The sequence below is a fragment of the Accipiter gentilis genome, chromosome 1 (assembly GCF_929443795.1).
Source record: "Accipiter gentilis chromosome 1, bAccGen1.1, whole genome shotgun sequence".
In the NCBI taxonomy this organism is placed as follows: domain Eukaryota; kingdom Metazoa; phylum Chordata; class Aves; order Accipitriformes; family Accipitridae; genus Astur; species Astur gentilis.
In genome coordinates this window covers 26,852,329-26,873,383 of record NC_064880.1, presented here as the reverse complement: position 1 = coordinate 26,873,383, position 21,055 = coordinate 26,852,329, and the positions used below count along the sequence as shown (strand labels likewise).

At 40.9% G+C, this 21,055-nt stretch overlaps 1 protein-coding gene across 1 annotated transcript; it reads left to right on the top strand.

Moving 5' to 3' along the window:
- Window positions 1–9,768: 9,768 nt before the first annotated feature.
- On the top strand, window positions 9,769–20,208 carry CD28 (CD28 molecule). The gene is made up of 4 exons (XM_049799974.1): window positions 9,769–9,848; window positions 16,222–16,575; window positions 16,842–16,960; window positions 19,906–20,208. The coding sequence occupies exons 1-4, from the start codon at window positions 9,794–9,796 to the stop codon at window positions 20,044–20,046; spliced, it is 669 nt and encodes a 222-aa protein (XP_049655931.1). The 5' UTR covers window positions 9,769–9,793; the 3' UTR covers window positions 20,047–20,208.
- The last annotated feature ends 847 nt before the right edge of the window (window positions 20,209–21,055 follow it).

The following is a 21,055-nucleotide window of genomic DNA, read 5'->3' as shown; positions in this document are numbered from 1 at the left end:
TGAGAGTTGCGTTATTCTCAGCAAGATGCAATGAGCTCAAATGCTACTGAGCAACAGAAAAGATTTCCCTGTTGTGCAGATTAACAGAGGCTGGTGCTGTGTGGAAGAGATGAGTATGAGTTGGGTTTTCTGGAACTCTTAACGTACCCAGCCAGAGCACCTGGGCCCCAGATGGTTTGCTCTCTCCCAGTTGCTTAGCCCACGATCACTGCTCTCCTTCAGTGAACGGGACAATAACAAACAGGCATTCCTGGCGTGGGTGCAACCAGGGTCTTGACTGTGGAGTTGCTCCTTCTGCTTTGAAATCTATACTGCCGTCTTAAACTTAAAACAATACCTTACCACTTCAGCTGATGACAGCTGAACAATACACTCCACCTTAGACTGCCTGTTCATGCCCGACTCTGTACGGTGTGTGCTTTTCTCACTTCCTGCCGGTGGTTACAGCCAGGCTGCAGCAAGAACTCGAGTGCCTCTCTACTGTCTCTTGCTCTCCACACCTTCGCAGGCTTCTGCCTGTCCAGAACTGACGTTGGCTCTAGTCCTCTGATATTAGCTTAGGTTCAATGCATTATTTTAAGCTAGTGAACAAATGAAAACTAGCATAACCTATCCCCAGGGATGAAAGGGAGAGCCAAGGGCAGATGTTGAAATGTCAAAGCAACGATGTCAGTTCAACCTCTTTACAAAACAGTCAAGTGAAAGACTGAAAAGGAAGGTTGCGCTTTTCCTCCAATACAGGTCAAGTAAAGAGCTAAACACTCCTTCTCCTTCCCATCATTGCAGAACTACTAGAGATTGTGCTTTTTCAAATAGTTTCCCTGATATAATCAAACATATTTACCTTCTTTATACAAGTTTACTGCCCTCACACTGTTAATCTCCTCTAGGCATTCAGAAAAAGAGGAATCTATTTCTACTAGCTCTGTTAGTGCAATGCAATTTTCCCAGATCCAGACCTGAATGAATTGTTTATGGTAATAAGTGATTTGTTTAATTTAGTCCATTTTTTCCTACTTGTGACTTGAGCACCACATCATCCTGACTTCTATGTTTGTAGGATTAATTGTAAATATTCACCAAACAGATTATACAAATACATTTCAACTGATGAGTTGTTTGCAGACCAATGTCTTTGAAAATACCCAATTTATTTTTTACCCCCAAGGGTATGTGGCTGGTTGCCTAATTCACATGCCATTGTTTCTGACAGAGAAATTAAAACTTTTAAACCAGGAGAATAATCATGGAAGCATATCAGTTACTGAACAGGTAGTAATAGCCCTGTAGAATGATCTTCCAGATTAATATTAATCTGTGTTAAAAATTGTTGACAAAATGTTTAGGACTCACAAATAAATTATTAAACTAACAGCTTGATGAACATGACCCCTGGAAACCAGGAGTGAGATCTAATCATGAGAATAGGCACAAATAACTTCCTTCTAGATCCAAAAGCTCTGCTGCTTTCTAATTTTATCCTGCAGGGCTGCTCTGTGAAAACCTCCAAGGATATTACATATAATACATAACCCACATGCAACTAATCATGGAAATTCGACTAATACTAAGGGAAATTTGAGTGAACAGGCAAAATGTGATACAGAATAATTTGTTTTGTAAAAAACATTTACAAAATTACTTCCAATTATGAAAGGATGATTGAATTAATGATTGTCTTTTTGATATGCCACATGGACACTTTGGACATTTGTGAGAAAATTTCTTAACAAAAAGCATGTGCAAGTACCTTAAAAAGTAGAACTAAGCCTAATGGAGCCATCAACAATACTCTGCTGAAGCCAAGGAAAAATGACACCAGAAAACTTCATGTTTCTGTGGCATAAAAGTAAAAGCTCAGAAGTTTAATCATGAACTCCAATTTTATCATAAAACCTTAGTAGACTTGGCTACAAAAATGTACTTTAATTTTTATAAACTCTCAGACTGTCCTGAAATCAGCAAAACTAGAGTTTTTACATTGCTTTTATTACCTTCCAAAGCTTAGTGAGATATTAAAATTTGATTGTATTTTATTATCATCTGAAAGATTATCCAGACAGCTGCAATACGCAACATGTGGTAGGACCTCTTCAGGGTCAAACTTTGTGTATAGGAAAAGATGAGATTATTCTGTTTTTATTAGAAAGGAAGCCATATGTATATGAGACAGCACCAATGTAAAGTGGAAGGCCATATACCTAGCTTTCTAATCCTAATAGTTGCCTATTGGCTCAGATACAAGTTTTGCAGGTAGTTCTAGCACATGGTGTTTGGTTATCAGTCAGTTTTGGGATAATCTCTGGTTTAAGGGCCAGGTTTAGCCTGTAAGAACAATACACCCAATCTGCAGTCTGCGGTCTCCCATGGGCCCTTTAGGGTGGTCATGCAGGTCAGCCATGCGATATGCCAGCCAAAGGACAGCAAAATGCCCATTCATAGTAACAGGCTGTGTATGTGCCTGTTGGTTCATGGGATGAGGGATAAACCTGTGCCATTAGATGCCACTGGCATGTCTGGGGTACCAATGCACGTTGGCTCCATGTCCTAAGGTACGTTAGGGGAGACACCTAAAAATTCAGCACCCAGCTGGCTCCCTAATGGACTTTATGGCTTGCACCAGTAGACAGAGCAGACACCTCTGAAATAAAGCATGGAATTTTTTTCTGCTTCCTGTGTGGATGTGGATTCTAATAAATCATCATATGATTTGTTATCCTCCTCTTTAAACCAGCAAGGATTCCTATCCTCTGAACCCATCAAGGACTTTGTAAACAGCAAAATGGTTATTTTCAATTTCCTATTTAAAGGAATAGTTTAAAGGAATGCTGACATGTTGAATAAAAGCAGGATTTCTTTTCTAAGAAAAAATCCATTATAAAATTAGTAAGTACTTGTGACAATTCATATGCATATCCAAGTAAGTAAGCAGATGCTTCCTACTGCGATTTGAAAAGGCCTTCCTCCTGCTTTAGGCAGTTTTCACAGTTAAGAATCAGGAATTTTGGTTCCTAGTTCCTATGTGGAAATACTTAAAACTCTTTTAATGTATTTATGATGTTTTCCTATGCAGCCCAGCACAAATATTTCTAGTGTGCTATGACTCAGTACTTATTTTGAAGTCACAGAAATACAATGAAAAGCCTGTTTCTCATAGTATTTGGCAGAAAACAACGCTGTGGGCTGGTGTTGGCAACACCACAGTCTAAGAATAGGGCACTTCTCAGGCAGAAAGTTGTTGAATTTGGACATAAGCTAGGTTTGCCTAGGCTTAAAGAAGCCACTGTCTTCAGGGAAAGGAGTCATTTGGAAATGCTTATCCTACAAGTTAGAGTGCGTTAGTGTCTACCAAAATAATTATTTCCTGTGAGGACTACTCAGAATGAAGTAATCTCAAAGAATATATTCCATTGTATGAGCAAGGTCACTGGGCAGTCCCTCCGACACTTCCTCAAAGGGGCTCTCATTGTATGGAGTGCTCTATTCTAGTTTCAATCGTTCATAAACATGAGTAATGCTTCCTTCCAAGTTTGTGTAAATGGGAAGAACTGTAAGTGGATGGTGCTCCACCATTCATGTACCATGCTGATAGCACTATTAACATCTTTATAAAGAACGTAGCATTTGGGTGAGACAAAAAGTAACACAATAATGAGGAAGTGAAAGAGTTAAAGCTTTTAAACATCCACCTGATCATGACAGTCCTAAAACCTAATATTCTGAGCTGAGCCTGGGCTGTCCTGGTTCTGCTGAACCCAGTGGAGGTGAAAGTGTTTTCTCTAGCTAAGGCTTTACCGATAAACGCAGGCTATGTAGATTGTTCTCTACAAATAAAGGCAATGCAGACAATTCCCTGGAAACCCCAGCTACGGCATTCCCTTACTACGGGTAATGTTTGCCAAGTGACTCAAGTGTCTGTACCGCCAGTTTGATTTCATTCTTATTTCACTCCAGGGCTCTGGTTTCCTGATTATCCATACTGTTTATGTGCTGCTTTTGGCAGCAATAATTTTGGTCAATTATTTCTCTCCAAAAGGAAATGCTGGCACAGTTGGCAGACCAGCCAACTCCAGGCAGATCATACTGGATGTGTACCTCCCAGGCTTGAACTCCTGCTCTATGCAACTGTCATTCAGCACAGCCCTAGAAAGCCTTCCTCTCAGCAGCCCTCTACAGACCGTCAGACCTTGCAGGACCTGTGACACTCCATCTTGCCCTCAAGAAGAAAACACAGCCCAAGCAGACAGAAATCTTGTTATTGATATTTAGGGATCTATGTAACTTCTCTGGACAAGCTGTAGACAGCCAGGTCTGGAAGCTGTCTTTTTGCACGAAGCTGAATTCTGAATTTGTCTGCTCAAGATTTCGAGGTCTTAAGTTCTTTGGAAGATGATTTCCTCTTATTTAAAATTGCTTGTAATATTCCTGCAGTGCTCATTTGTATCATTTATTTTCAGCAGGATAAAGGAGAGGGAAAGAAATTCTTTCCCTCTTAAAGAATGAGGCATTCTGAACTCCCTCATATACAGGACACCACTGCTTTTTTGCCATATCCTTCATGTCTTTACTGGTTATTTTCCAACTTTTCCCATACCCCTCTCCTTAGGAAGGACAGAAGATCACTGGTGTGTCATTCACTGCAGAAATGGAAGAGCTAGCCCAGCTCCCTCCAACTGCCAGGCAGCAGCTCTAAAACAGAGGCTGAGAAGAGTTAAGGATTATTTTTCCAGGGTCTCTTTGTTCTGCCAGTCCCAAGCATCAGGTCCTCAGCTGAAGTAAACTGGAACAATCTTGTCACCTTCAATGGTAATATGCAGGGGTCTCATTCACCTTTTCGACCCAAGAGAAACAAGGAGCAGGCAGTGCAGTTAACAGAAATTATTCTCCCTCTAACCTTAATCTGAAAACTTGTTTATTGCAGAATATTTAGCATATACGTACTCACCTGTAGGCTTTATTTCAGGTGTTCCTACCTAAACATTTGACCTCTAATGAAGCAGCAGCCGTATGTCATATTACAGGCAGGTGACAGATGGAGTTAATTATGCAGCTTTGAGCCATTCCCTTTCTACCCATTAATCTACCTCCTTTGAGACTTGTTCTAACAGTCCAAAGCAGGAATAGGTACAGCCAGAAGAAACAGTTACAACTTTAAAACCTGGGTGAGATTTTTAACTTGAAAAGAGCCAGGAATGTACATTTGTGAACTCCTGCCCCTTTCCCAACAAACACTAATGAACAGCTTCCAGCTATTGGCATTAAAAATAATCAGCCTGTCAGGGAAGTGTTTCTTTCCCCAAATAGGGAAGGTTTCCCTCAAGCTCTCTCTCAAATTTATATGTGTTTGATGGTAGCACTTAGTCCTATATTAGTGACACATTTATGGGCTGCTATCTTGAGGGGTGGAAACAAAAATTTCACATTTTTCCAAAAAAGAAAGCTCCCTTTCCACAGTGACATGTCATATTAAGCTCTGGCCCTGGAAGGTTCCTACATACCAGACATCAGTTGTCACATTTTAAGGTACAGAAAAGCAACTTAAAATTCCCTCTGAAGGAATATAGTGATTTTCTCTTCTAAGTGTGACGGTTGTGCTTGTGGTATGAAGGCATCTGCATTCACAGAAAAAAGGGTATGAAAAGACTCACAACACAGTGAAAAGTCGTGACTTTGCAAGGGAAATGACAACATAGAACAGAGGCTGTCAGAAAGCTGATCAGACCTTGGAAGCTAGAGAGCACAGGGCTACTCGTAGAGATTCCTAGCTCTGCCACTAACCTGAGGTATGTCCTCGGGTATGTCTCTTCACCTTGCTGGAATTCCACTGCCCATCTGTAAAGTGAAGATAACAACATGTAACTTTATGAAGTGCTTCAGATGACAAATGAAACAACTCCTTAGGGTTAGTTTACTGGACACAGTAGGGGGTGAATAATATCGATCATTCATTGTCCACCTAGTTAGAAATCACATGGCTATTTGTTAAACTCTTTCTGTTACCCCACTTCAGCATCTTTACAGCAGCTAGTTAAAGCACATTCTCCTTATGATAAAGATGTGAAAGAAGCAACCTTCCATCTGTACCAAGTATGCAAAGCGCTGTTCATAACAAATCATTACTTGCAGCAGCAATGGAAGAATAAAGATATTTTAAGATTTGCCATTGTAGGAAAGAAAGCATTTACTCTAGCAGTTGACAACATATAAGCATGCAGACCAAGCAGAATAAAGCCTAACTAGACTACTCGCTCAAGGTCTGTGTTATGATTCTTCATGGTGGGGAAGAAAGAGGAAGATTCTGTCAGATAATGGTTAAATTTAATCTTTTTATGGAATTGCAGGATAGTCCAGGGACTTAACTGTCTATAGTAATTAAATGGGAATTTTAGTGACCCACTGTTCTCCCATTAGACTGGAATCCTCAGGATTAAGTGAATGATAGTATATTGTTGCAATTACTCTTCTAGTATGCATGTACATTTTTATTTGCCTGAGAACAAGAGTATGTGCTGGGAACAATTACGGCATTATACAACTTCCAGTGTTTGAAGGGACACTTCATTTATTTTAAAATTAGCTTCTAAACTATCCACTTGTTTAATCACAACAAATCTCTTCCTTGATTTTAACAGCTGAACACTTAGCTCAGGATATGTGGGTCATTTCTTCTTCATTCATTAATGTAAAGGCAAACTGACAGCCTGCTTGGGATTTCTTGGGACTCTTTTAAAGACACCCAGATAATCCTCTGAGAAACCATACTAGATCATACCAGCATTTCTTTAAAACTCAGGTCATAGCTCCTGTCAGTGCTTGGTTTTCTAATAGTAGGCATGAAAAGGTACGATCAAATACCTGGACTGTTATTTTATTTACATACTGTGATGAGTAAAAAGCCCAAGCCCATAGGCTAGATTCTTGTGTACCCTGAAAACCCATTTACAAACCTTTCATTTACTTCTCTTGGGCTGCATTCAGCCATTTTGTGATGGGATGGAAACCTTTTTCCCAAACATGGCCAAATCACATTTTTAGCTCTTTCATGAGCTCTCACAGCTCTAGCTCCACTGAAATTATAACGTTAGTCTAGATTTCCATCGCTGTGACAGCAAGCAGAACCTGTCTGGCAGCATACAGACAGACTCAACAGACTGAAATCTGAATGGAAAATGGGGTAAGTATAGGAGTGAATGGTGCCTGAATTAATGCTACTGCAGAACACCCTTGGGTAATGCTCAGGGTATAGAATGAGAGATACTTAGAGAGGTGGGAGAATAATGAAAAATTAAGAGTGAGAACATATCGGGGGACATTGTCAGTGGAGTTTTTTTCCTAGATAAACATTTATGTGGTTTGTCCTAAGTGCAAGACGGCTTGCTGAAAGCTATAATATCTTCTTCCGCTACCCTCAAGATAACATTGGCAACAGAAAAAGATCATATATGCAAAGTGACAAAGTCAAGTATCTAAGTGATCGGAAATGAACTGTTTAAATTAGATCAAGAGCTGCAATTTGGAGAAGGAAAGGAGCCATATCCTTGGGAACACAATGATGATTTTTGCCCTTATAAAATCCTAGAAAACCAAGAAATGCAGATGAGCCAAGAGCTACTTGGGGGGGAGGGGGGCAAATGGCCTTCCTTACTCCAGGGATCAAAGAGAAAACCATCAGGCAAAACTAAAATAATGACTGAAGGACCAGAGGCTCTGGAAAGGGCAATACTCGTACCCCTGTTCATCAGCACAGAGAGAAATGATACATCACAGCTTCGTCTCTAGGGCCACAGTGGATAATTTATCAGTGGCCCCTCTTCCCTCTCCTCTATTCCACCAGTCCAGTCCTTGTTTGCAATCAGTGCCTTGGTCTGTCCTCACCATGGGAGAGGCACATGAGGAGCAATAAGGGATAGAAGGGAATAAATGGGCCCATGGACACATTGAAGAGAGTGCATACTGTTCCCTCTTGGTTTTTGTTAGTGGTATTCCTAGAGCAGAGTCTCTTCCTACACAACTATTTACACAATCACATTTCCATCTGAATGGTGCCCCTTTGCCAACATATGCCAGTGAAATGAATGGCAGTAGCGCTCTCTCTGCAATATACTCTACTAATTCTGCGATGAGGGAAGAAAGTACTCTCCGTGCATTTCCAGGCCATATCCCAAATACAGAAAGGATCTGACAGCCAGGATGGAGAAGCGTGCAGCAGGCTTGATAAATGTTATTTAGGTTCAGTTACCTGAGCCAGAAGATGTGACAACAGTGGTTTTCATTCCCGGACAGGGCAGTTCAGCAAAAAGATACTGAATTCTGTAACTTTGTTGGGGGATTCTCATTTCAAGTTAAGCTGAGACTATTTCATTGATAACTGCAGGTACACTCATATGACTCAAAAAAGGTTTTGGGGTATTTATCTAGAAACCACAAAAGTGGGCTAAGAAGGAGAGAATCTGACTTTTTTTCTCTTATTTACTTTTTAAGTACAAGCAAATTCCAAAACTTTCAGTATTGCAGGCAATTTACAACAATTACAAAAAAAGAATATTGTTAAAGTTCCTAGACTGCAAATGGATATAGCACCTAGAGCTGCTCTTAGATTGCATATGTAATTTCTGATAAAACATGGCCTAAAGACCTCAGATACTAAGGGGAGAGGAAGAACAGTTCATGGCTCTTCATCCCTTTCTACAACAGGCAATTTTCTTGAAAGTCTTCCTGCTAAACACCTTCCTCTTTCTTTCAAATAAATAACAATAAATGACAGGCATCGATACAGTTAAATGTTTCTACTTCAGTGGACAAAAGTAAATAGTTAATAACCAGAGTTCCTCACAGTTATAAATGCCATTAACTGGCTCTCAAAATCCTGCTTTTTCAAGGGGAGAGATGACATTGAGCTTGCAGGGCAAGGAAGAGTGAGCATTTACCAGGTGAGTCAAAGAGAAAAACTTTAAATAAGAAGACCTCTACTGAAAGCACTGACTGAGAAGTGTGCTTGGTGCATGCTGCCTTTATTTAGATGTCAATTGGATTACAGTTCCGCTCATTTATATAACTTGGGATTTTTTTCAAAAAGAGAAGTTATACCACTTCACTATTTCTTGCACTGTTTGGTCTGGATTTGTGTGGCAAGCAGATGCAGAAAAATGAAGATGAACAAAGCTAGATCATCTACTGCCAAAATATGTCAGCATTCCCGACAGCTGGGAAGGCTGCAAGAAGCAAGCTGGCAGGCCAAGAGAGGAAAGTTTCTGCTCCGAGGACTGAGGAGAGATGGAGCTTCCTGAGCACCCAACTTCCTGAGGGGCCATGTTTGGCCACCAGGAACTTAGAAACTGCTGTTTGCTTCTACCACGATGATGGGAACAGCGTATGTCTGTAGGTACTCTTGGTAAAGAAACAGCGCTGCACCTCTAGGGAAGTCCATTTCTCCCCAATAGGAGCAACCCTGCAGAGCTCCAAACACAAGCACACATCTTGCAATACAGGGATGAGACTCCCTATTTTGAAAGGCAGGCTTCCACTACCTTTTAGGCGTTACTAAGCTTTGCAGAAGCAACTTCCTAAGGCTAGAATCATCAAACAAATTAACTTCCTGTTCAAGCGTTGCCATTACAGTGGTTTCACTTGGCTGTGTATCATGTGCTGCAGAGGGAGGAGGAGAGAAGTTGTGTGAGCAACTGAGGGTGCAGCCTAGCCCCACAGGGAAAGAAGGCTGGTGGCGCGGGGCCCCGGGAGACGTGGCACTGCCTGGAGGGGGTGGGGACAAGGCGTTGGGCCCACCATTAGCACCATGCTCCTGGGGATCCTCGTGGTGCTCTGCTTCATCCCCACTGCTGATGTAACAGGTAACAAACCCACCCCCACCCCCCATTTCAATCCTTTCCCCTATTTTTCCTCACTTTGATCGTCAGGAGGGAGAAGGTCTAGTATAGATTTGAATTAATTTTGCACAAATTATTCTGTGTTTGGATGAAAGGGGAGAGGCAGATCATGCTACTAAGACTGCACATGGATCAACTTGATATAACTAAGAGGCTGATTTTTTTCCTGCCACAAGTATCCCTCCAAGATAAGACCTAAGAGCTTTCTTTTAATTTGACTACTCTTTAGATGCATTTGGAAATTGCATGCATAGATAGAGGGAGGGTTATTTCACCTTCCCCTTGGGCTTTACAAATTTTCCTCACAAGTGTCTTCTCTTGCGGGGCAGGGGATTTGAGTGCACCTGGTGCCAGTGCTTCTCTTGGGGCAGCCTCTCCACCACTCCCAAGTCTCCTGTGCAAAGCTCCAAGTCTCACCATGGCCTGGCTTTGGTGTGGTGGGCTGCAGAGCTGAGCCCACCCACATCCTCACAGAACTAGCAAATAAAAGTACCAAAAGCAGAGTTGCTTACTGAGCTCAAAGATGGGAGGATGGGAATTGCCGAGTTTCTGATTTTTGCGTTGTTTAGTAGTTTATTGATATGTGTTAGATACCTAGCTTCTTTCTGAAAAGATCTTCAACCACAAAAAATGTCTCTTTGTGATTTTGAAATCCTGAGTCTTAGTGAATCTTTCTGAATCTTCAGCTGTTGTGGCGGAGCGTATTTTGTCTTGTTGGAGGGTGTTTTGTCTTGGTGTTTTCTTGCTGATGCAGTGTTTGTATCTTCAGAGTTGACACATCTTTCCAAGAGGCACATCAAAATGCAAAGCAAGGCAAGGGATGATGGCTTTTGCTAGGATAATCCTGAGACAGACAATTTTTCAAACCGCTGGCCTGTGAACTGCTGTTGTTGGGTCTTCTCCAAATATCAGTGTTTTGTATTTTGCAGGAAAGTTACAGATAGGAACAAAAATCTGTTTTCCAGTACAAAACTTTCCACATGTAGAACATCTTTAAAGAGTTGCTTTTTCTAATACAAGAGATACAATTGAATCTATTTTTTCCTTATTTCTGCCTTATTTTTCTACAATTCTTTTCCTCAGTGAAGGCATTGTAATTTCCATGACACCGTGATCTACATTTCTTTAAGAGATCATAGGCTTTTTCTTCCTTGTTCTTTTCCCATGTTTATAATTCTGTGTTTGCAATATCATAATTATTTCCACAGTGGGCCCCTGGGTTGTCAGAGAAGACACTGATTCCAGGAGGGGATAAGTATCAGCAGTGGGTTAACAGTTTTAAAAACATTTCCATGAGGTGTGAAGCAACTCTTTTGAATTGCAACAAAATAAAATATAGTGTGTGGTTTTCAGAGACAGGGGTTATGCCATGACTCTATAGACATTTATACACTTGCTTTGCATGAAGAGCTTCAGTTTCTCCAATAGCTTCACTGAGACTGTTCAACTGCTTAAAGAGAAGCACATGAAGTCACTTGATTCTCAGGGCTCTCATCTTTTTTCCATATCTTTTCTCCACCTCTTCTCTTCATTTTGATCGAGACAATTGATCCTCAGTACATGGAAAACAATAAGGAAGGTCAAAACCCTGCAGGACTTCCTCAAGCCACAAAGTGTATTGTAGGCCTCAGGTATTTTGTTTTGGGGAAGACAACAGAATTTGTCCCATTCTGCTGTTGTTAGAATGTACCAGGGAGTGCTGCAGGTTCAGTTTGAATCATGGAAAGGGACTTAAAAGGTCGGTTTGTTAATTTCCCTTTTGCAGGAACATTAACATTTACAAAGTTTGTCCTTCCCCCCCTTTTTGTTGGCTAAATAATTACCTTGCTATGGTCTGTCAGAGAGGCTGCTAGATCAAGTTGCCTGTCCCGTGCATTTTGTGAAATAAGTAATATAAGTGGGTTCCCTCTGCAGCGTACCACGAATAACCTCATCTTTTTACTGCCGACACAATCTTCTGGCTTATGGTCTCTGGGTGGTAAAATCAACCTCTAACCCACTCAGGTTACCAGAATGCAGAAGATGTATGAGGCAAGGTTAGCCGAGATTAGGATGACATCAAAAAATTCTTGTTTTTTTTTTAAAAAATCACAAACTGACAAGAAAAACCCTTGTGCTCACAGTGAGTTTGATTAAAGCAAGAGTGTCACCTGGGCTTTATGTAGTACTATGCTTCCTGTAGTACTCACACCGAAGTAGAAAAGATTAGCAGAAAGCAAGCCTATAACGGCTAGAAGGTGCAGATCCCTCCAGCTGCACAATATATACACAGCTGGGTGACCTAAAACCAAAGTAAAAGAGAAAGACCCTTGTACCAGGGAAAGAAGAGTAAAGGTAATTGAGCAACAAACCAGCAGCAGAAAAAAATGCAATAGCTTTGTTGATAACATAGCTGTGTGTTTTTCTGTTTGTGGACGAAATAAACTCCTTTCAGGTTTTTCCCTATACCCTCAGGGACTTAAGTGGGCCATTTCTTTACTGTGCTTATATAAATCCCAACTTATCCCAGATTCCTTGGTCTGGAAAATAGCTCCTTGTAGTCAACTGGCATGGAAAAGAAAGACAGGAGAATACAAAATATTTTTAGCAAAATATTTTTTCCAATAGTTGATGATGATTCATGGAAAGTTCTGGGAAAAAAAACCCTCAAAGTAGTTATTTTCCGTACTTTGTCATCTCTATTTCACTTTCTTGGCAAATAAGAAAGAAAGAAAAAAAACTTCAATGAAGTTTTGCTTGCATCAGGGGTCCGTGATTAGACAGTCAGTATTTTACGGATATTATATATGGGTGGCATTTTTTCTCATGATGCAAAAAACCTCACAAGTGATTATAACAAATGTCTAGCATGACAAATAAGGTATAAAAAAAGTTTAACAAACATTTAGAAATCTTATACACCATTGCATGTAAATCCTAAGATCCTGAGAAAGCTTGCAGCCTGTGCACACTTAAATGATTTTATGTTTTTTAGAGTTCACAGCTTTTGAAACTGTAGACAATGATTTTTCATAACTGCCATTTTCTTGGCTGGGTAAGGCCAAGATATAGATATTTATTACTATGCAGCATGACTGAACACAGCTCTGGAAATGGCAATCGTAACCCTATTTAGGGGAAAGCATACACTAATGGAAACACATACTAAACGTTTCAGAGTTTCACCATTTTAACAAACCCAATGCAACACTTACTTACAAGAAAAACTATCTCTGTGAAGACAAAAGCAGCCTTAGGCCATGTTTGCTTAGAATGGTCCAGATCCTACTAAGAATATAATCAAATCCTATTCAGATCACAAGTGAAGTAAGGGATGGTTGGCCTTATTTTGTTTTCCCTATGAAACTAATACACATTTTGGCATGATTGACTTTCTTCAGTTAAAAAAAAATCCAAGCCCGGAGGAGGAGGATGACAGCAGGGCCTAATAGGCCTGTGGGGTAAGCCTGCCCTGCCCCTGCTGGCATTGCAGCCCAACCAATTCACATGGTGCTAATTAGTTCCTATAAATGAAAAATAAAATATGTCCCTCAAACAATTTAGATTTGAAGTAGTAGAGCCACTTGGTGAAAACAGGTTTGGTGCTTAGCTTAAATCATGTAAGAGCAGCCTTCGTTTAATGATCCACAAATAAACTCTTTCCCACTGCTCAGCCACCCTGCCTTCCAAAATCAGCAGCATGGGGCTGGGTTATCAACACCAAGCCTGCATACCAAGGCAAACAGACCTGACCATAAGTCCAAGAGGTGGATATAAGTTGAAGGAACTTGATTTTTTTAGGTATAGCAAAAGAGACCGGATACCAATTAGCACATTATCATGGCAGGGACATAAATAGTTCAAAGTTGTAGTTAAATTGTGGAGCTCAAGGCATGAAGCTATGTACTAAACAACAGGAATGCAGATTAGCTGACAGCAGCAAAAGGTGGAGGTAAGTCATTGGGGTCTGCAGGTGGGTCTAAATAACATTTGAAGGTGGTCCCTCAGTGATGAGATTTTCAGTGTTTTCTTTCCTCTGGCCATCGCAAAAATGTGATCGGTCTGAGCAATAAACATCCATTAATTTTCTGTAAGTACTTGCGGTGAAAAACAGGCAAGCATTTTTCTTAAGTGTAACGCTTCTGCAAGTGTCTTTTCCAGTATGCCTATTTTGACTGTAAACCCTGAGACAGAAAAGGTCTCTTCTGAAGGTGTATTCAGTCCCTGTGATAATCAGGGTTGTAGTGGTGGGCACTACTGCAGTGCAAATCAGAAGAATAACTCTGTCTGAAGTAAGATGCGTAGAATTCTGCTGTGCTGAAGGCAGAACAATTCTACTGCAGACTTGCACATTGCCACTTAGGCCAAAGACCAATTTTCTGGCCAACAAAAATATGATCAAATACCTTGTCTAGAGGGGTGGAATCCAAACCTCACCCCTTACTAGAATGCCTTATAAGCCTATGTGAGAGCTTTTGTCGGAAAATGCTGATTCGATGAAACTGAAATGTTTTGCTGAAATGTCTTCATTTCAATGAAAATTCACCACAGGCAGCACGTCAGTAGAAACCCACCTTGTCTGTTATTAATCAGCTGCTCAGTTCCAGGATTCCAAGATCCATGTCTCTTTCTGCTGGAAAGCCTGGAAATGCTCATCCTTCATCAAAACAAAAAGTTTCACAGTGTTTGGGTTCCCTGCAAACATGGGATTTCAGAACTGTGATGAATTCTGCTCCATCACCCATCGTAACTATGTTGAACAAAGAGACACAAGGAGGATGGACTGCAATCTTTCTTTGCTAAAGATGAGGCAGTAGAGTATTCCCTGTCTCATGTCTTCCTGCTCTCAGGAGAAGAAAGTGCTGGTAAACAAGGCTTTCAGTGAGAAAATGAACAATTTCAGCAGTTTCCTGGGTTGGGCTAGTAACTGGAGAAACTGCTAGCTATGGGTTTTTTCTACTGCCCACACCCCACCACTAGTCCTGGCCATCTCATGCATCTCTTTGTGTTTACTTTACTCCCTGGATCATGTTCATCCCAACAGAGTATCCTGCTCAACAGGTTGGGGTACTCCATCTTCTTGTGCAGGTGTGAACACACTAAATGTAGCCATTTGGTCTAAGTATTGTTAAACATGGTGAAATACTTATTTTCTCGGCATTCTAGATCTGGCCTCCTTCCTACTCCATTTCCCTTACCAGCCTTTTTTAAGTCTCGTCACGTGAATTCAGTAGAAAGAATATAGGTTTTGCAGCAGATTTTGAGGACAAGAGATGCAATTGTCATTCTCACAAGCACAGCAATTCTCAGGGATCTATAAAAGGCTGCTAAGATCTCATAAGAATTGAGCTTGCATGAAGACTTACACAGTCATATACACCCACAAAAGGGCTGTCCTTAGTTCTGCCAAGTTCCTAGCTTAAAAGCCCAGATTCCCTTCCTCTTACTTACGGGTCATCATTTAAAAAGTAGGGCCTCATTTGTACAGGATGATTTTTCTTGGAAGAAGTTTTCTTTCTGCATAGTCCTTGCTGTGTTTCATTGTCTGGCAGATGGTAGCACAGAGGTCTACATGCCAGAAAACATTTCCTGTTTATGTGTCAGTCCAGTCAATTCAAATTGAGTTATACCTTCATGTGACATGTATTTTTGCAGGCCATTCAAGTGCTAAGTGCTAATGCAGTGCCAAATTAGTCAGCTCCTGAGTCCTCTGAGAGATTAGGAATCTACTACAGCTGCTAGCTAGATAAATTACTTATTTTACATTAAAATGATAGCAGTTCATGCTTTTAGTGCTCATTGTGCAAGGTCCAAACCCTTGAAATGGTTCAGCAAATTCCATCTGCAAACTCTTCAAGTCTGTCCTTGGATTAAAAAGCAAATGTATAAATAATATTATCTTATCTGACTGCTAAACTAAGCATTTAATTCACAGTATTTTCACTCCATAATGTCCCCTGGGAAACCGCTTGCTAAGGTAAGGATAGACTAAGGTGGCCTTATATATATATACAGGCAAACACACACAGAGTAGCCTTCTGAGCCCTGATGTTAAATCTTAATCACATGGGCCACTTTCTGTACCAGTGTTCTGACTCTGAAGAAAAACACTCAGGACTTCACAGTCTCCCCTGGTGACTATGTAATTATTTATATAGATGGGGACTGCTGCAACAAGACCTCCTGCAAGAAACTGCTTCTGCAGCTTGGTGGTTACGTACTCCCTAGTAGGTAGGGAGTGTCAGCAGGGGAGGAGAAATGGAGAAGAGTTGCACAGGAGGATGTGTGGTTCTGAAGTTTCATAATGTATTTTATAAACAAGTGTTTTTCTCACTTTCTCCCCTCTCCTCTCTTCCAGAAAACAAGATTTTAGTGGCTCAGCGTCCTTTGCTCACTGTAGCTAACAAAACTGCAACTCTAGTCTGCAACTACACATACAATGGAACAGGGAAGGAATTCCGAGCTTCACTGCACAAAGGAACAGACAGTGCGGTTGAGGTTTGCTTTATTTCGTGGAATACGACCAAAATTAGCAGTAATTCAAATAAAGAATTCAATTGCCAGGGGATTCATGATAAAGACAAAGTCATATTCAATCTTTGGAATATGAGTGCCAGCCAAACTGACATCTACTTCTGCAAAATTGAGGCCATGTATCCACCCCCGTATGTCTACAATGAGAAGAGCAACGGGACTGTCATTCATGTGAAAGGTAAGCAGGGAAATCACTGTAGGCCAGTATCCTCCCTACACACACTCCCTACGTGATGGCTTGACGCAGTTTGTTTCATTAAAAAAAAAAAAAAAGAAGAAAGTTGGGTTGCTTGGTAAAACTACATTCCTGCTCCTGATGTCCTAAAGAAGACATCTTTAAACTATGATGAATACAAATGGTGCATTGGAGCAAGGAGTAAACAAGCAGAGATTGAAGTTTTTGCTTTCAAGTACTTAAAGTTTTCTTTGTTCTTTTCCTTAAAGAGACGCCCATCCAAACACAAGAGCCTCAGTCTGCAATTCCTTTGTGGATTATGGTAGCAGTGACTGGAGTTCTTGCTTTCTACAGTATGCTAATAACCACAGTTTTTATTAACTACTGGGTAAGAAACTACTATTTTCCTTTGCTCTATATGCTTTTTGTCCCTAGTTCATTTCTCAGGCTATACTTGCCATGTTTACCACAAACTCACTGATAACCTCTCACTTCAGGATCACAGTCCTTCTTCACCCCATGTATATATGCACACCCATGCTATGCCCCATAAGAGTTGAAACACCAGATACTCCTCAGGTGGGCAGTCAGGCCTCTGCAGAAGAGTCCTAAAGCAAATAGTAATGCCATAGTCTTGGCAGTGCCCTGCACACCAGCAATACTGGGACTCTGTCTCTACCTCTGTCATTATCCCTGTCAGGGAAATCCAGCACTACAAGCATTCCTGGAAAAACCCTTTGAGGCTATACTGACAGAAGGAGCTCACCTAGAGTAAAACAATCTTTAGGGAACCCTCAGTTGGCCCAAGACCATTTGCACTGATGTCTTGCACCTATTCAGCAATTCCCCCGAGTACCCACTATTTCTGGCAGCTTTACTGCAAGCGAATAGGAGCACCAGGATCTCAGTAGTCCTTCATCTGCCTCTGTACCTTAACCCTAAGAAAGCTAAGACAGTCTTATGGGTCATTATTTTTGCTTTCTCATCTCTCTGGAGAGTTGTCTGGCCCACGTCACGTCCAGTTCTGCCTGTTGGAGCAAAGAGAGAGTGAGGCATGATACAGAGGCAGCAGAAGGACATCTTCCTAGAAAATTCTCAGGACTTTGATCTTCCAGAGCTGATTTAAACTACTTACTCCGTGTGGGAAAGACTTGAACAATGACCGTAGAGAGCTCTCTTCCTTGCATTCTGTTGTTCCCCTGTATCTTTGTCGTTAAATAATGATTTTCAACACAGTATGAGGTAGCCTGTATAAAGGGCTCAGAGTCCCTGACAGGTTAAATGTTGTATGTATACAGAAAGGCACTCTCACTGCTAGCTGAAGCTTGAGATCTGTTAAGTGTTTCACAAAAATACACTTGCTCAATATATGGCTATTTCTAACGGAAAACAATCAAATGGGGAATTGCCATAGGAAAATGCAAAGGCAGGTTAAGTGGTCCTTCTCTGTGCCTTGTTGTAGGGGCTGACTCCTAGGAGAGCTGAAGGGATTACAACAAACAGCTGCTGGTGTTACAGTGCTGTGCAAGAGTGACTGTGCCTTGATGAGATACTGTAGCTTCAAATCCATCATTTACAATCGGAACCATTTTCTGTCTGCTATATTCATTTCGTACCTAATGGCTACACGCTTTGCTACTAACATGTCTGCCCCCAGCAAGAGTGACAAGGCTGCATTGCGATGTGTGCTGTTTGCTGCATCAGGTTTTACCTGCTGTTATTGTTGCTGGTGGTATTTTCTTGATAATATATACTCTGAGTGTGAATGTACTTAGAGTGTTGCTGAAGGTAAATACAGCAGCCTAGACGACATTATGAATTGTAAAAAAAGGTCCTAAAATATGACACTTGACAGCCATGGCAAGCCTGTTTCACTTGAGTTCCTGAAAGCAGCTAAAGCTTTGTCCATTTTCATACAGTTCTGCCTTCCCTGGAGGAAAACTGCTTTCCTCTCCAAAAGTAGCAGTCTTTGATCCTGTAACAGTCCAGCAACCACTCATCCTAGTCTTTCTTCCATGCAAAATTACCTCTCAGGTGAATTAAAAATCCTGTATTATGGAGATGAACACATATATGTAAAGCTTTTGTATCAAATGATTTACATGCATCAACTGCATTGCATGGCTTAAGTAGCATGTAACTTATGTTCCACACCTTGCATATATATAACATTAATATAAGAAAGCTGAAAATGTTTCACAGTAACTACCCCACTCTGCATGTACAGCATAATTCAGCCATCAGATTTGCTAATGCAAACCTCCTCCAATTCCAGAGCACCACAAGTATATTGCAGCATATGCAAATATTTATGTACATAGGAAGGAAAATTCAGTAAAAAGGAGATTGCAAAAGAAGGTATGATCAGTATTAAGGAAAAAAGCATGGAAGCACTTTACCTAGCCCCTGATCAATAAATCCTTAACCTATGCAAAAACACCAATCTTGTGCACAGCCTGCGGCAGCTGGAGGTTCAAATGCTGCTATAGCCCATCTTTCTCTGTGATCATAGTAAAATTATTTCACCTGTCTTCTGCTACTCTTATTTCTGAAAGAGACGATGTCCCTTGTCTCACAGGGACTTTATAAGGCAGGAATTCAAGTGGACATGAAATTTTTGAGGCCTAGATAGTGAGGCAGATAAAAGACTAACATCAGCTCTAATTCTTTTGCCCCTTGAAGGTAAGGTCAGAACAACATATACATTGTGTGTTACTGCTGTAAATGGTAGGCAAACTATGATACACATAGCCTGGGCTGATTTTTCCTGCTCTTATTTTGTTTCAGTTAAGCTAATTTCTTTTTTCCTCCTAATAAATGAGGACAGCCTTTGACTGCTCAGACTGCATTGCTTCTGCTGAGTCATTCCACAGCTGAGAATTGATGGTGAGAGGCACCAGTTTGTATCCTTGGTTTGCAGCATTCCTTTACCTGAAGAACTAACACTATAAATCTCTCAGCAGATAAGCTGGAGTCTTAAGTTCAGGTTGGGCAAATTCCATAGTTTATTTTATGAGAACATGTGTTCTAATTCTTTTGTAAATGTATTTAATCCTGAGGCTGCCTTATAAATATGCCTGCTTCCCTGAACCAGGACCTAGGGCCAGAACTGTCAGCAGTTCGTATGAATGTTGGGTGAGACAATTTGTTAATTCAAAGAAGGAGAAATTAATCAAATCCATTATTAACTTGTCTCAGGTCTTATTAACAATCAAAGCCCCTCTGCTCAAAGGATCCCTGTTCCCTTTCTTCTCCCCTTTCGAATGTTCATGCCAGGCGAGACAGACTAATTGCAGAAATGTTTTCACAGTTCTCTTCACCCTTCTCCAACAGCAAAAATCCAAGAAGAATATATACCATCAGAGTGACTACATGAACATGACTCCCCGGCATCCACCATATCAGAAGAACAAGGGTTACCCATCCTATGCACCAACACGAGACTACACTGCATATCGGTCCTGGCAGCCATGATACCCACCAGCTGACCCACCAGTAGCCTCGTGTGCTTCTAGGCAGTTACTTGCTCTCAGATATGGAAGGACAGCCTCTCATTTTCTCATCATCATGTTTGTCATTATTGATCGTGGATACCTACACCATAGCAAGTATTGGCTAAACTTTGATATCATATACTAAAAGAAAAAACAAACAAACATAAAAAGGGGGGGAGGGGGGGGGGGAGGGAGTGAAAAAGGATTGCTCTCCATGACAGGTGAAAATAAGATACAACTTGTGTTGAGGGTTCTCAGTGGGTAAGACAGAAAGACAGCATCAGACCTCAGAGCTGGTCTCCTCCTAACACTTGTGGTTTTGCTCAGCTGTTGGGAGAACCAGAACTTCTGACCTTTCCTAATAACTAGTGCCTTAGATTTAACCCTTAATTTCCTTTCCTGTATGCCTAATCCCCAGAAATCCTTGTTGCTGTTAAATATGGCAAAATGTAAAAAAAAAAAAATATCTTTTCTTCCCTACAAGACCAGGGCACAGTTTGAAGTTCAAAACACATGCTTGAAAGAAAGAAAGAAAAGTCAGCCGGAAGGCATCCAAGCTATTAAGCTATGGCACAAATGGGCTGCCAGGACAAAACAAGCTGATAGAAAGCTACTAGACCTTCAACATGTGAGTCCTTAGGTTGGACACTTTGTAAATGTTCATAAGGCCACTTGAAGTCATGACCAAGCAACTCCACAGAGTGAGAAAGTAATCAACCTGAAGACAGTCAAGACAAGCAGGAGAAGAAGAAAGATCTGTTGTCGTCATGAAGAACCCCATTTCTGTTTTGTTTGCCTCCTACAGCGAGGGAACACAGAGTCATATGGGAAGCATTAGAAGACACAGAGGTCAGATTTTGAAGAGAGCTTTACTTCCACTTTTGAATTTTTGTTTTCATCCAAAAGGCATTCTGCTGAGTCCTCCTGAAAATTCATGCACATCTTCTGGCACCTAGGTAGTACCAGAGCTCTTTCGAAAATCTGGGTCC